This window comes from Heptranchias perlo, chromosome 11 (genome assembly GCF_035084215.1).
Source record: "Heptranchias perlo isolate sHepPer1 chromosome 11, sHepPer1.hap1, whole genome shotgun sequence".
In the NCBI taxonomy this organism is placed as follows: domain Eukaryota; kingdom Metazoa; phylum Chordata; class Chondrichthyes; order Hexanchiformes; family Hexanchidae; genus Heptranchias; species Heptranchias perlo.
This window is the reverse complement of record NC_090335.1, coordinates 20,408,788-20,421,362: the sequence shown is the minus strand read 5'-3', so window position 1 is coordinate 20,421,362 and position 12,575 is coordinate 20,408,788. Positions and strand designations below refer to the sequence as shown.

The 12,575-nt window shown below is 41.0% G+C and overlaps 1 protein-coding gene across 4 annotated transcripts in view; it reads left to right on the top strand.

Annotated features, from left to right (window-relative positions):
- LOC137327155 (uncharacterized) overlaps window positions 1–10,688 on the top strand; it is a 55,673-nt gene extending 44,985 nt beyond the window's left edge. For all 4 annotated transcript variants that reach the window (XM_067992669.1, XM_067992668.1, XM_067992670.1 and 1 more), the window contains one exon: window positions 10,367–10,688. In XM_067992669.1, coding sequence (XP_067848770.1) covers window positions 10,367–10,629 — 263 coding nt within the window. In that variant the 3' untranslated portion in view covers window positions 10,630–10,688. The remainder of the gene's footprint in view (window positions 1–10,366) is intronic.
- The last annotated feature ends 1,887 nt before the right edge of the window (window positions 10,689–12,575 follow it).

The following is a 12,575-nucleotide window of genomic DNA, read 5'->3' as shown; positions in this document are numbered from 1 at the left end:
CCCTGCTCTTCTTCGAATGGAGCCATGGGATTTTTGACTTCCACCTGAAGGCAGACAGGGCCTCAGTTTAATGTCTCATCTGAAAGACAGCACCCTACCTCAGTACTGTACTGAAGTGTCAGGCTAGATTATGTGCTCAAGTCTCTGGAGTGGGACTTGAACCCACAACTTTCTGACTCAGAGGTGAGTGCTACCAACTGAGCCATGATTGACACCTAGAGGATATAAATAGAAGTACTTTATCATTTGTAAGACATTCTTATTTTAATGTTGCCTCCATGAAAGCATTCTTGGAATTGAACCTTTCCTCTCTACATGACTCGTATATCCATATGTGAAGCAATGATATGATTGAAATTAAAACTGAGCAGGTTCAATATAGGCCGGGCAATCTGCTCAACCAGTTTACAGCCCAAGTGGTGAAAATAAAAGTGACCCCCCCCCCCCCCACCAAACCCCTGTGCTCCGACAGAAAGTTATATATGGAACATGTTTTGTTCCATGGAAGAAAGTTGGTTCCTTTTATTATGGAACATGGTGTTTTAGGTTACGGGAAATGTTTGTCAGCTGAGTTCAGGATTTTTTAACTTGGGCGAATGTCAATATGGAAAGATGTTTTACTGCAATGAAGGACTTGCAGTTTGAGATGCATTGGAATGAGAACAGAGAGCTCTCTCCAGGCAACAAGTACTGGAAGACTTTATTTTTCTTTCTAGCTAGAAATAAAGCAGCAGGGGCTGTAATAGTTTGGTGTCGTTTGTTGAAGGGCCAGTTACTGCAAATAAAATCTGTAAATAATTGCTGTGCTGTGCCAAAGTCCATTTAAATTAATTTAAACCTTTGCCCTAAAGTGTTTAGATGGATGGTTTTAGATATGATATGGTATTGAGAACATTCTGTCCGGGTACACAGTGCTAAGTTTTCTAGTCCCAATAAAGGGTCAGGTCGAAATGCTTGTACCTGTCACAGGCCAAGATAGATAGTACGACAGAGTCCAAAGCATAGAAACAGGCCATTCGGCCCAACTGGTCTGCCGGCGTTCATGCTCCACACGAGCCTCCTCCCTCTCTACTTCATCTACCCCTGTCAGCATAACCTTCTATTCCTTTCTCCTTCGTGTGCTTATCTAGCTTCCCCTTAAATGCACCTATGCTATTTGTCTCAACTACTCCATATGGTAGCGCATTCCACATTCTTACCACTCTTTATGTAAAGAAGTTTCGCTTGAATTTCCTATTGGATTTATTAGTGACCATCTTGTATTGATGAGCTCCAGAGACACCCCCACAAGTGGAAGCATTTTCTCTACATCAACCCTATCAAACCCTTTCATTATCTTAAAGACCTCTATCAAGTCACCTCTCAGCCTTCTCTTTTGTAGAGAAAAGAGCCCCTGTCTGTTTAGTCTTTCCTGATTAAGTTTATCCCCTCAGTTCTGTATATATCCTTGTCAATCTTTTTTCCACCTTCTCCAATGTCTCTATATCCTCTTTATAATGTGGAGACCAGAACTGTGCATAGTACTCCAAGTATGGTCTGATCAAGGTTCTATACAAGTTTAAGATAACTTCTCTGCTTTTCAATTCTATCCCTCCAGAAATGAACCCCAGTGCTTGGTTTGCCTTTTTTATGGCCTTATCAACCTGTGTCACTACTTTTAATGATTTGTGTATCTGTACCCCAAGATCCCTTTGCTCCTCTACCCCATTTAGACTCTTATTATCCAAGCAATACGTGGCCTCCTTATTCCTACCAAAATGCACCACCCCACACTTAACTATATTGAAATTCATTTGCCAATTACACACCCATTCTGCAAGTTGATTGATGTCTTGCATTTTAATGTATTCTTCCTTTGTATTATCTTCACCCACCAATTTGGTGTCGTCTGCAAAATTTGAAATTGTGCTTCCGATTCCCGAGTCCAAACCGTTGATGTAAATTGTGAACAACAGTGGTCCCAACACAGATCCCTGTGGTATATCACTTCCCACCTTTTGTCTGTCTGAGTAGCTCCTGTTGACCTCTACTCTCTGTTTTCTGTTTTGTAGCCAGCTTGCTATCCATCCTGCTACCTGTCCCTGACTCCACATGCTCTGACCTTAGTCATGAGTCTATAATGCGGCACCTTATCGAAGGCCTTTTGAAAATCCAAATATATTACATCTACTGCATTACCCTTTTCTGTTACTTCAAAGAATTCAATAAGATTGGTCAAGTATGATTTTCCCTTCTGAAATCTGTGCTGACTATTCTTTATTATATTTTCATTTTCTAGATTTTTTTTCTCTCCATTACATCTTTGAGTAAGGATTCCATTATCTTTCCTACCACCGAGGTTAAGCTAACTGGTCTATAGTTTGCTGGACTTCTTCTATCTCCCTTTCTATATATAGGAATAACATTAGTTGTCCACCAGTCCTCTGGCACTATTCCCTTTTCTAATGAATTTTTATATATATGTAATACTTTGCCTCTGCTATCTCTTCCCTAACTTATTTTAATATGCACAGATGTAATCCATCCGGACCAGGGGTTTTATTCTCTCTAAGTTTGATTAGTTTATCAAATATCTTCCCCCGCCCCCCCCCCCCCAACCTTTCTATCTTAAATGTCTTTATACCTTTTTTGATCTCTTCTAATGTCATGCCCACTTTGTTAGTCTCCCTGCTAAATACTGAGGCAAAGTAACTATTCAATATTCCTGCCATTTTTCTGTCATTGCCTGTGAGTTTATCTTGTGCATCCCTTAGTGGCCCTATCCCTATCCTGATTTTTCTTTTGTTATTTGTGTCTGTAGAATACTTTACTATTTCTTTTTAAATTCCTTGATAGTTCCTCTTCACTTTCCGAATTGTTTTTTTGACTTCTTTCCTAACCTCTTAGTATTCCTTTTTGTCATCCTCTCCTTTATTGTCTATGTAATTAGAGTGTGCCTTTTTCATTTTTACCCTTATCTCTTCATTCATCCATGGTGTTTCATTATTGGCTAGTTTGTTCTTGTTTTTTAGAGGAATATATTTCTCCTGAACCCTCTTGATCACCATTTTAAATATTACCCACTGCTGTTCTATCTCTGTCAATTTTTTTTCTAGTTTACTTTCCCTAATTCCATTCTCATCTCCTCAAAATTAGCTTTTTTCCAATCTATTACTTTGGTCTTTGTCTTACTTATGTCTTTCTCAATCATTATTTTAAATCTTATATTATGATTGCTATTGCCTAGATGTTCCCCTACGCTTACTTCTCTTATCTGCTCCAGTTAATTTCCCATTTCTAGATCCAGTAGTGATTCCTCTCTTGGGCTTCTCACATACTGGGTGAGAAAGGAATCATATACACACTAAAAACTCCATTCCCCTTTCCCTACCTCTTATTGCCAGTTTATTTGGGGGTAGTTGAAATCTCCCACGATTATTATTTGCTGTTTTTTCCCTCATTTCATGGATTTGCCTGCATATTTCTTCCCCCACTTCCATTCCACTATTAGGTGGTCTGTTCATTTGATTGATCCCTTCTTATCCTTTGTCTCAATCCATATGTTATCTCTAATTAGTACAGCTACTCCACCCCCTCCCCCCTTCTTCCTTTCTAAATACATTATGTCCGGCAATATTTAACTACCAGTCCTGTTCCTTATGCAGCCATGTTTCCATTATCCCTACTACATTTGGCTCCTCGCTATGAATTATTGCCTCCAGTTCCCCCGTTTTGTTTCAGATGCTGTGCACATTGCTATACAGGCAATTTAATTTGTTTTTAACAGTCATTTTGACCTTATGATCTATAACTGTATTTGTTCCCTGACCATTTATGTTACCCTTATTCCTTACCTTGACATTCCTCTGACTTTTACTCTAGTCTCCTATTTCTTTTATCTTCAGACTTGTTATTTTCATCAGATCCCTCCCCCCATCTTACTAGTTTAAAGTCCTATTGACAGACCGACTTTATCCTTTCCGCTAGAACACTGGCCCCATTCCAGTTCAGGTAGATCCCATCCTAGTGGTACAGCTCCTTCCTGTCCCAGTACTGTGCCAGTGTCCCATGAAATGGAACCCTTCCTTCTCTCACTAGTCTTTCAGCCACGCGTTTACCTTCCTGATCTGCCTATCCCTATGCCAATTAGCACGTGGCGTGGGTGGTAATCCTGAGATAACCACCTGTGAGGTCCTGTTTTTTAATTTAGTTCCTATCTTCTGATAGTCCCTTAGTAGGACCTTCTCTCTTTTCTTCCCTACGTCATTGCTCCCAACATGGACCATGACAACTGAATCTTCCCTCTCCCTTTCCAAGTTCCTCTCCAGTTGCTCCGATATATCCTTTACCTTTGCACCAAGTAGGCAACACACCCTTCTGGACTCACGGTCGCGACTGCAGAGGACACAATCTAATCCCCTAATTATCGAATACCTATGACTACAACCTTTCCGTTCTGCTCTTTTGACCACTCTCCCCGGACTGCCTCCTGCTCCACGGTGCCATGCTTAGCATTCTGGCTGTCCACCCCGCAGCCTGCATACTTACCCTCACAGGTAGTAAGTACCTCGTACCTGTTGGACAGGACCAGTGTCTGTGGGACCTCCTTCTCTACCTCCCCATGGTTCCCCTTACCCTGCTGACTAACAGTCACACACTCCCCTTCCTGTACCTGTGCTTTCCTCTGAGGTGTGACTGTATTCTGGTGTAAACTATCCAAAAATTCCTCCCCCTCCCTTATGTGTCGGAGTGTCTCTGACTCGCATTCCAACTCAAGAACTCTGAGCCGGAGTGTCTCAAGCCAGAGACGTTTCCTGCAGATGTGGCAATCTGGGACAGTCTCGCTGTCCACATACTCCCACGTAGTACAGTCCCGATGCATAGCCTGCACCGCCATCTAGTTTTTAAAAAAATATTTCTTTCTTTATTTCCTTAACTCTTATTTACTAATTATGTATACCAGATTTTAATTTAATGAAATTCAGATCCCTTTAATGTTAGTATCCTCAACTTAGTTAATTTTAATTTTATCCTCTTAGATCTGATTAATTAAATCACTTAGCTTAATTATGTAATAGCTCAATTATATATTAAATTAAATACTTAGCTGTAATTCCTCGAACTCCTCCCTCTGCTTTGATCTCACTTTCAGATTCAGAATTTTTTTCCAGATTTTTCCCTGCATTTCGTTTTACAGTGCCCCTCACAGCCCCTGCGCCCGCGTTTTACAGTGCCCCTCGCAGCCCCTGCGCCCGCGTTTTACAGTGCCCCTCGCAGCCCCTGCGCCCGCGTTTTACAGTGCCCCTCGCAGCCCCTGCGCCCGCGTTTTACAGTGCCCCTCGCAGCCCCTGCGCCCGCGTTTTACAGTGCCCCTCGCAGCCCCTGCGCCCGCGTTTTACAGTGCCCCTCGCAGCCCCTGCGCCCGCGTTTTACAGTGCCCCTCGCAGCCCCTGCGCCCGCGTTTTACAGTGCCCCTCGCAGCCCCTGCGCCCGCGTTTTACAGTGCCCCTCGCAGCCCCTGCGCCCACGCTGAATACTGTACTGAATAACGGGGACCTATTAGAATTATTTCCATGAGTTCTCCTGGACATCCCTTTCCACCTCCTTTTTATGATCCACCAATCAACCCAAAGACCACCTAGAACCCCTTCTTTATTATTCCTATGATGTTGATTCCTTGGTGTTATTCCATATATAAAGTACAGAAAAAAACCTTGTAACGCCTGGGAATGAAAGCAAAGAATTGGGTGCTTGCTGGAGATATCTCTCCATCCTTTTCGCATTTGGTGTCTTACGCTGCTCTAAGTTCCGAGCAGACTTAAGGAGCAGAGTATCATCTTCCTCCTGGGCATTATTCACTCTTAGTCTGAACAATGATTTCAGCAGTTTCAGACCGTGGCTATTTTCCCTCTATTTTCTTGCCGGATTCTCGCAGCAAGTTTAGTTTGCATTATGCTGCTTTGTCTGCCATTTTGGAGTCATGTCTGACTTGCCTTTCATCTTTCTTGACTTTCTATTTCAAATCTGATTCCCATTTGAAATGACTGTTGTATAGTGTGCAACACTTTACACCTCTTAACATTGTTTTAATACCTTTTTAATAGGGAATGTAACCCATTAGTTCTTTCTTTCTGAAAGTAGATTTGAACTCTTGACCTCCATCTGTGATTCTCCTTTCTGTTTTCTTGATGATATCCAGATTGTCCTTATTATCTCCAGGGCGCCCATACCAGTTCTGATGAAGGGTTGGATCCAAAACGTTAATCTGTTTTTCTGATTCAGATGCTGATTGATGTCTAGCATCTTCTATTTGTTTACTTCAGATTTTTAAATATTACTGTCCCTTTCACTGTTCTTTCTGGTGCAGTTACAAATAAGGATGGTTGCACATCAGTAGCACTGGACTGAATTTATTATACCAGCACGTAGCCTAGATTTAATCTATTTCCAGGACTACCCAATCCCCTACAAAGAATATCACATTTCCATTGATGAAGAATATTTTGGAGATTGCAAAACCAATTCAAAAATGAGGAGCTGATACTTTTAGAGGTTGTATTCCTTCTGCTGCCGAGGACATCTATTCTCTGGTCACATAGCTGAAGTTCTGCTGAGGAACTTCAGCGAACCTGTTCAGACCAACTTATGAGGGAACCTCTCCATGGGGAGTAGATTTGAAAAAATGCTAAAATGTTTTAAGACCCCCCTGTCTTTCCCCCCCTTCCCCCAAATTCTGTTGGCTCCAGGCCACTTTTTCAGGTGAAGCTAATTTTCCTTGACTATCGGAGTCTTTCATAGGCCTGGGTTTAAACAACCCAGGGCAGGAAACCATGGAAGAGAAGGAAGATGAATAGTCCTTTTGGAATTCCTGCTGTAACTAACTAACTAACTGAGTGGTGACTATTGGTCCTGTTTCAACTTCTACCAGTAAAGGGACATTCTGACACATTTTGAAAGATGGGACCTCGTATATAAACAAGATTTTTTTTTTCTGAAGTGTACTGGTTTATTTTAATGAATAATTTCTTTGGATCAACAGTCTTACCTTGTAGGAAATCATTTGCTACTCAGCTAAGTTAGAGTACATATTATATTAGGACAAAAAGTCTTACTTCTGATAGTTTTTAGAATTAGATATTATGGGGAGGTTGTATAGTAATGCTGGATTAGGTTTTTAAAAAAGACTAAAATTAAAGTTCATTAAAGAGGACTGACTGGGAATGAGAAAAACAAAGAGAGAAATAGAGATGTTACAGGGTGAGAAGAATTTAAGTGTTAAAATGTCAGAAGTATTCTCAATTTTAAGTAACTTTATTACTGTAATATTGTTTTTTGTTTCAGCATCACAGTACATGAGCTGAACGCTGTCTGACCCAGGAAGACGGCTATTTATTTGGATCTGTTTACAGTCCAAGGGTTAAATCCAGAACAATTCCTTTTAGGAGCTTTCACAGATGATTTGGCTCCTGAAAGGAACAGACTGTTGAGTGAAAGTTTTGTGCCTTGAGTGGATTCAGTCTTGGCATTTAGAAAATGTTAAATTTCAAGGGCATATGGTGCCAAGAAGAGATTAGTTTTGTGATGTTTGGGCAATTGCTTTACAGCCATAAATTCTGGTTTTCAAATCATTTTGCTTTATTAAGTCTAGCTCCATATGAGTAGCTATTGAAACCTTCCATTCTCTCCTTGAAAAATCATATGTGAGCACCATAAATGTCAACTTTTATGAAAGAGGCTTGGAAGATCAGCTTTTTATCTGACCCTCAGCTCTATCATAGAATTGTAACCTCAATAAATGTATTTATGCTCCTTTTGAAGCCTGTTGTCTTGTGACCTTAAGATTGATTCATTGAATCAAATGAGCTTCAGACTCTCAGGCAAGATCCAGCATATTTTATTCAGATGGGACTTTGTTACATCTCAATACACCTGAAGCTTTTAATCTCAAAAGATTTTGCGGGTAAAATTAATTGTGTCATCGCACTCTTAGATAAAATGTGGATTTCATCGTGTAGATGTCTTTTAGAGCTCCGGTGTACTATAGACTTGCACACTTTTGTGATGTTACTTGTTTTATTTGATGGCAAAACTTTAGATAACTCCATCACAATGCAATGTATTGTGAGATAGGTATACCTTTAAGTTCCAAAACCAGCAGGTTGACAATCATCAAGTAAAGTGAAAGCTCGTTCTGCTTGGGTTATGACCACAGCGTGGCCGATTTTTAACAGCCGGGCCTCTTTAACATGTTTCTTGCTAACTTCCCAACCAAAAGGGTCGGAAAGTCGGCAGGAAGCAGCTGCCCAACCGTTAAAATCGGGCAGCAAGAGGCGGCCACCGGGGACCGGGGGGAACGGTCCACGGAACAAGGTAAGTGCTCCAGGAGGAAAATCCCAGTTTGGTGGGGGGGGGGGAAGAGAGAAAGGGGAAAGGAAGACTGGAGCAGTGGAAGTCCAAGGTTTCCTTGTGGCACCCAGAGGAGCACTGCTCCTCCTGGCCCACAAAGAAACTTTAAAAAAACAAAAATTAAAAAAACTTACCATGCTGGGCTTCTTCTAGTCCTGGCTGCTGTGGCCTGGTGGGGAAGTTAAAATCGAGCCCCATATTCTAACTGCAGCTGAACTAATAATTTGTTTAGGTTTAGCTTTACCTCTTTGCTTTTGTAACCTTTAATCTCTATTTATAAAACCTAGGATCCCATTGTGTGTTTTTTTTTTACAGCAAATTTGGCAAATTGTTTCCTTCATCAATCCACAGTGCTGTGAGTTGGGCTTTTATACTCTACTGGAGGGGAGTATGAATACAGTATGATATAGCCTGGGAAATTACAAAACACCTGTAACAATGGTCCTAATTCTAAAATTTGTAGAAAATTAATGCATTGATTTGGCATTAATGCATTGAGTGAATAGGAAAGTTGATACTGATGTTCAGTAATCCTACTTGCCTCAGAGCTAGCAGCAATCTTCGTTATCTTGAGTTTAAATCTCATCAACAACAAAAAAAAGGCCAAGCTAGATCTGAATTTCGGACAAAACTGTTGTAATAACATAAATTGGGTATCGTGTACGCTTGCACATCTGGCAAAAATTCCATTTACATGTTAATACAATTATTTTTTTCCACTGTAGTAATGGATTAATAGTTTGTAAACATGGCCCTTAATAACAAACTACATAGGAGACTTAAGTTATGTTAGACTATTACACCGCGTTACATTGAAACTACAGCACAGAAACAGGCCATTTGGCCGAACTGGTCTATGCCGGCGTTCATGCTCCACAAGAGCCTCCTCCCTCCGTACTTCATCTAACCCTATCAGCATACTCTTCTATTGCTTTCTCCCTCGTGTGCTTATCTAGCTTCCTGTTAAATGTATCTATGCTATTTGCCTCAACTACTCCTCATGGTATAAGTTCCACATTCTTACCACTCTTCGGGTAAAGAAGTTTCTCCTGAATTCTCTATTAGATTTATTAACAACTGTTTTATATTTATGACTTCTACTTTTGGACTCCCCCATAATTGGAAACATTTTGTCTACCCTATCAAACCCTTTCATTATCTTAAAGACCTCTACTAGATCACCCCTCAGCCTTCTCTTTTCTAGAGAAAAGAGCCCCAGCCTGTTCAGCCTTTCCTGAGAAGTATATCCCCTCAGTTCTGGTATCATCCTTTTTTGTTTTTGTACCCTCTCCAATGCCTCTATATCCTTTCTATAATATGGAGACCAGAACTGTGCTCAGTACTCCCAAGTATTAGTGGTTTGACTACTTGCTGCTCCATGATTTATAAGAAAATGAATGCAATAATCTTCAGATACCTCCAATTGCAGCTATGTTACAACCTTGTGGGTCTCTAGATCCTTGTCATTTGATGGACTGAAAAACCAGCCAGTTTTACCCAATAAAAATGGCAATTTTTATTGGGTAAAACTGTACCTCCAAAATGGACAGGAGGAGCAGGGAGGCTGAAGAAAAAAAATGTGAAACCTTTTATGAAGTGTGAGGGGGAATAGTTAGAATAGAGTACAATAGAAAAAGAATGACATTAAAATAAAAAATACTACAGAAAAAAATAGGGATGCAAAAGAGATGTCAGGTATTTAAATATTTTTATCAAATTTCTGTTTTAGGTGTTTAGTTTATGGTTAATACAATACTAAAGCTCCTGATGTATTAAGCAGCTTTCTTATTGGAATAATATTTATTTTAGTTTTCAACTCTTATTTTAATGCTAACAAGACCAGTCAGGCTAGGAAGTTTTTCTGAGCATCCTAGCAGTTTAATAGTTAAGGGTACTGAATCATGACTGAATCTAGCACGTGACAACATATAAACACATTAACTATATTAATAATTGTCATAACTTTCTATTCTGTTGACAGAATTTCTGGAAGAAGTCTATCCAGTATTTGATTTGGGTGAGAATGGACGTGACTGGAAAGCTTGTGTGGCTGCTATAAATAGTTCCATTCGCAGCATAAGACATGACCTCAGGAAGTCCCTGCCAGGCTATTACAAGAAACAGCATCCTCCGTATTTTGCTTTGTATTACAAGAAACAGTCTGAGAATCATAGTATCAAAATCAGCACCCCTAACAGCTCAGATCCCCAAGAGAACTTCAGTGGAGACACAAACATCCTCTGACCATCGTTTCTAAAGAGATGAAATGCTGAAAATGAAAAATAAATTTGTGGAAATAATTAGTCAAAGCGCATGTGATCAGTTATTATCTGAAAGAACATGATCTCAGAAAGCATACATATTTATGGTTTTCTCTTAATAGCACTCCCTGCTATTGACTGTGAGGGTTCCTGAGTATAAGTAGGGTTGTGCTTTAATACCATAGTTCTATTTTTGTGTGATTGTCAAAGTTTGCATTTGTGCAATACTCAAAAGTATGAATAGCTAAAACTGGAAACATGATTTTATAGCAGAACAGGTAGCAAAAACACTAGCACAAACAGAATCAGCAAGTGAAATGGAATATTTGAGATGACCTTGCAAACTGATGTCACTGCTGGAATTTCTTTATGAATATTATAGGAGAGATGAATACTGTATTTTTAAGATAATTTTGTGGAATCCACATTGCTAATGTGATATGTGCATGAGGAGGCTTGATCTTTGATTTTAGTTATATTTGTATTTTTCTTTAATCAAAACACAAAAGTTTATTATGTCCCTCAACAAAGACCTTCCTCTTTGGCATCCTTCCCCATAACTGTCACTGGTGCCAAAAGGAAGAACACTTGTCTAAGTTACTTTTCTCCCCTCAAGACGGAATATTCCATTATTGTGAGGCTCCTCCTATCAGCCCAAACGAGAACTGATAAAACTCATCACAACTATGGTTGATAATTTGGAGTATCTTGGAGCCCTGCATTTGAACCTATTAACAGCTAATTGTGAAGTCAGCAAACGCAATGTAAAGGGTGCTGGATTGGGGGGAGGGGGAGGGGTCAGGTAATGCATCAGTTTAACAGCTCTGGAATTTGAGTTTGGCTCTAACCTAGACTAATGAGATAATGGGGTCAATTTTAGGATGGCCGAGCGGGTGCGTTCGTGGCGGGAGGGTTCCTAAAATTGGGGAATTCCGGAGCCCGGCTCCAACCCGGCTGATGGCCGGCGCGGACACGATGGGCCGAAGGGCCTCTATCCGTGCTGTATAACTCTATGACTCTATGACTCAACCCGCCCACTTCTGGGTTCCCCAATGACTCAAATCGGTGCGCGCGCAGCCCCCTCATGCGGGACTCCCACTGGCAATTAAAGCCGGCGGGATGACAGTTTAGATAGTTAGGGAGGTACTTGAGGTCGTTAACAGACCTCATTGGGAAGAGATTTTAGCAGGGATGTGATTTTGGACTCTCCTCAGCGTGTTTCCCATGCTGTGGGAAATACTCCCTGTTGTTGCAGACGTGTTTCAGTCAGCAGCTGTTGGGAGATGCAGAGGATTCCTTGACAGTTGGGGGGAATACCTCATTCATTGCAGCAGGGCACTCTGTCACCTCAGACAAAGTTTTGCCTGCCACACCGTTGTCTCCACACTCAAAATTATTATATCATACCCTAAACTCTGCTGTCCAAACACATTTACCTACTTTGCGGACTCCCTCACACTCACACTGTCAGGATGGGGGATGGGGGGTGAGGGTTCCATAGCTGCATTCATCACTTCATTGGAGGACGAGCAACATCACCAGTCTCGCCAGACACGCCGTCCACCTCTGCCACTTGGAGCTACACAACACAGTGCTGCGCAACGGGCACCTGCACAAAGTAGTCGTGCAACTACACATACACCCACTGTAGGGTGACCCAATGGGTGGCATCAAGGGTGTTCATGGAGAACCTCATGAAAAGGCCTTATTGCACAAGCCAGTCAAGAATGGCCAAGACGTGGCAGTAGTGGTGATAATATAATATGTAATGTGAGTTGATCAGAAATCAAATATAAGTAAAAACCATGACAAACCCTCAAACACCCTTGTGCATCCCCTTCATGCTCACAACACATTTGCCTTACGCTTCCTACTACACATATGTGATGCATGCTCTGTGGCTGCAGCACAGGTAGTGGCAGGTTGGGT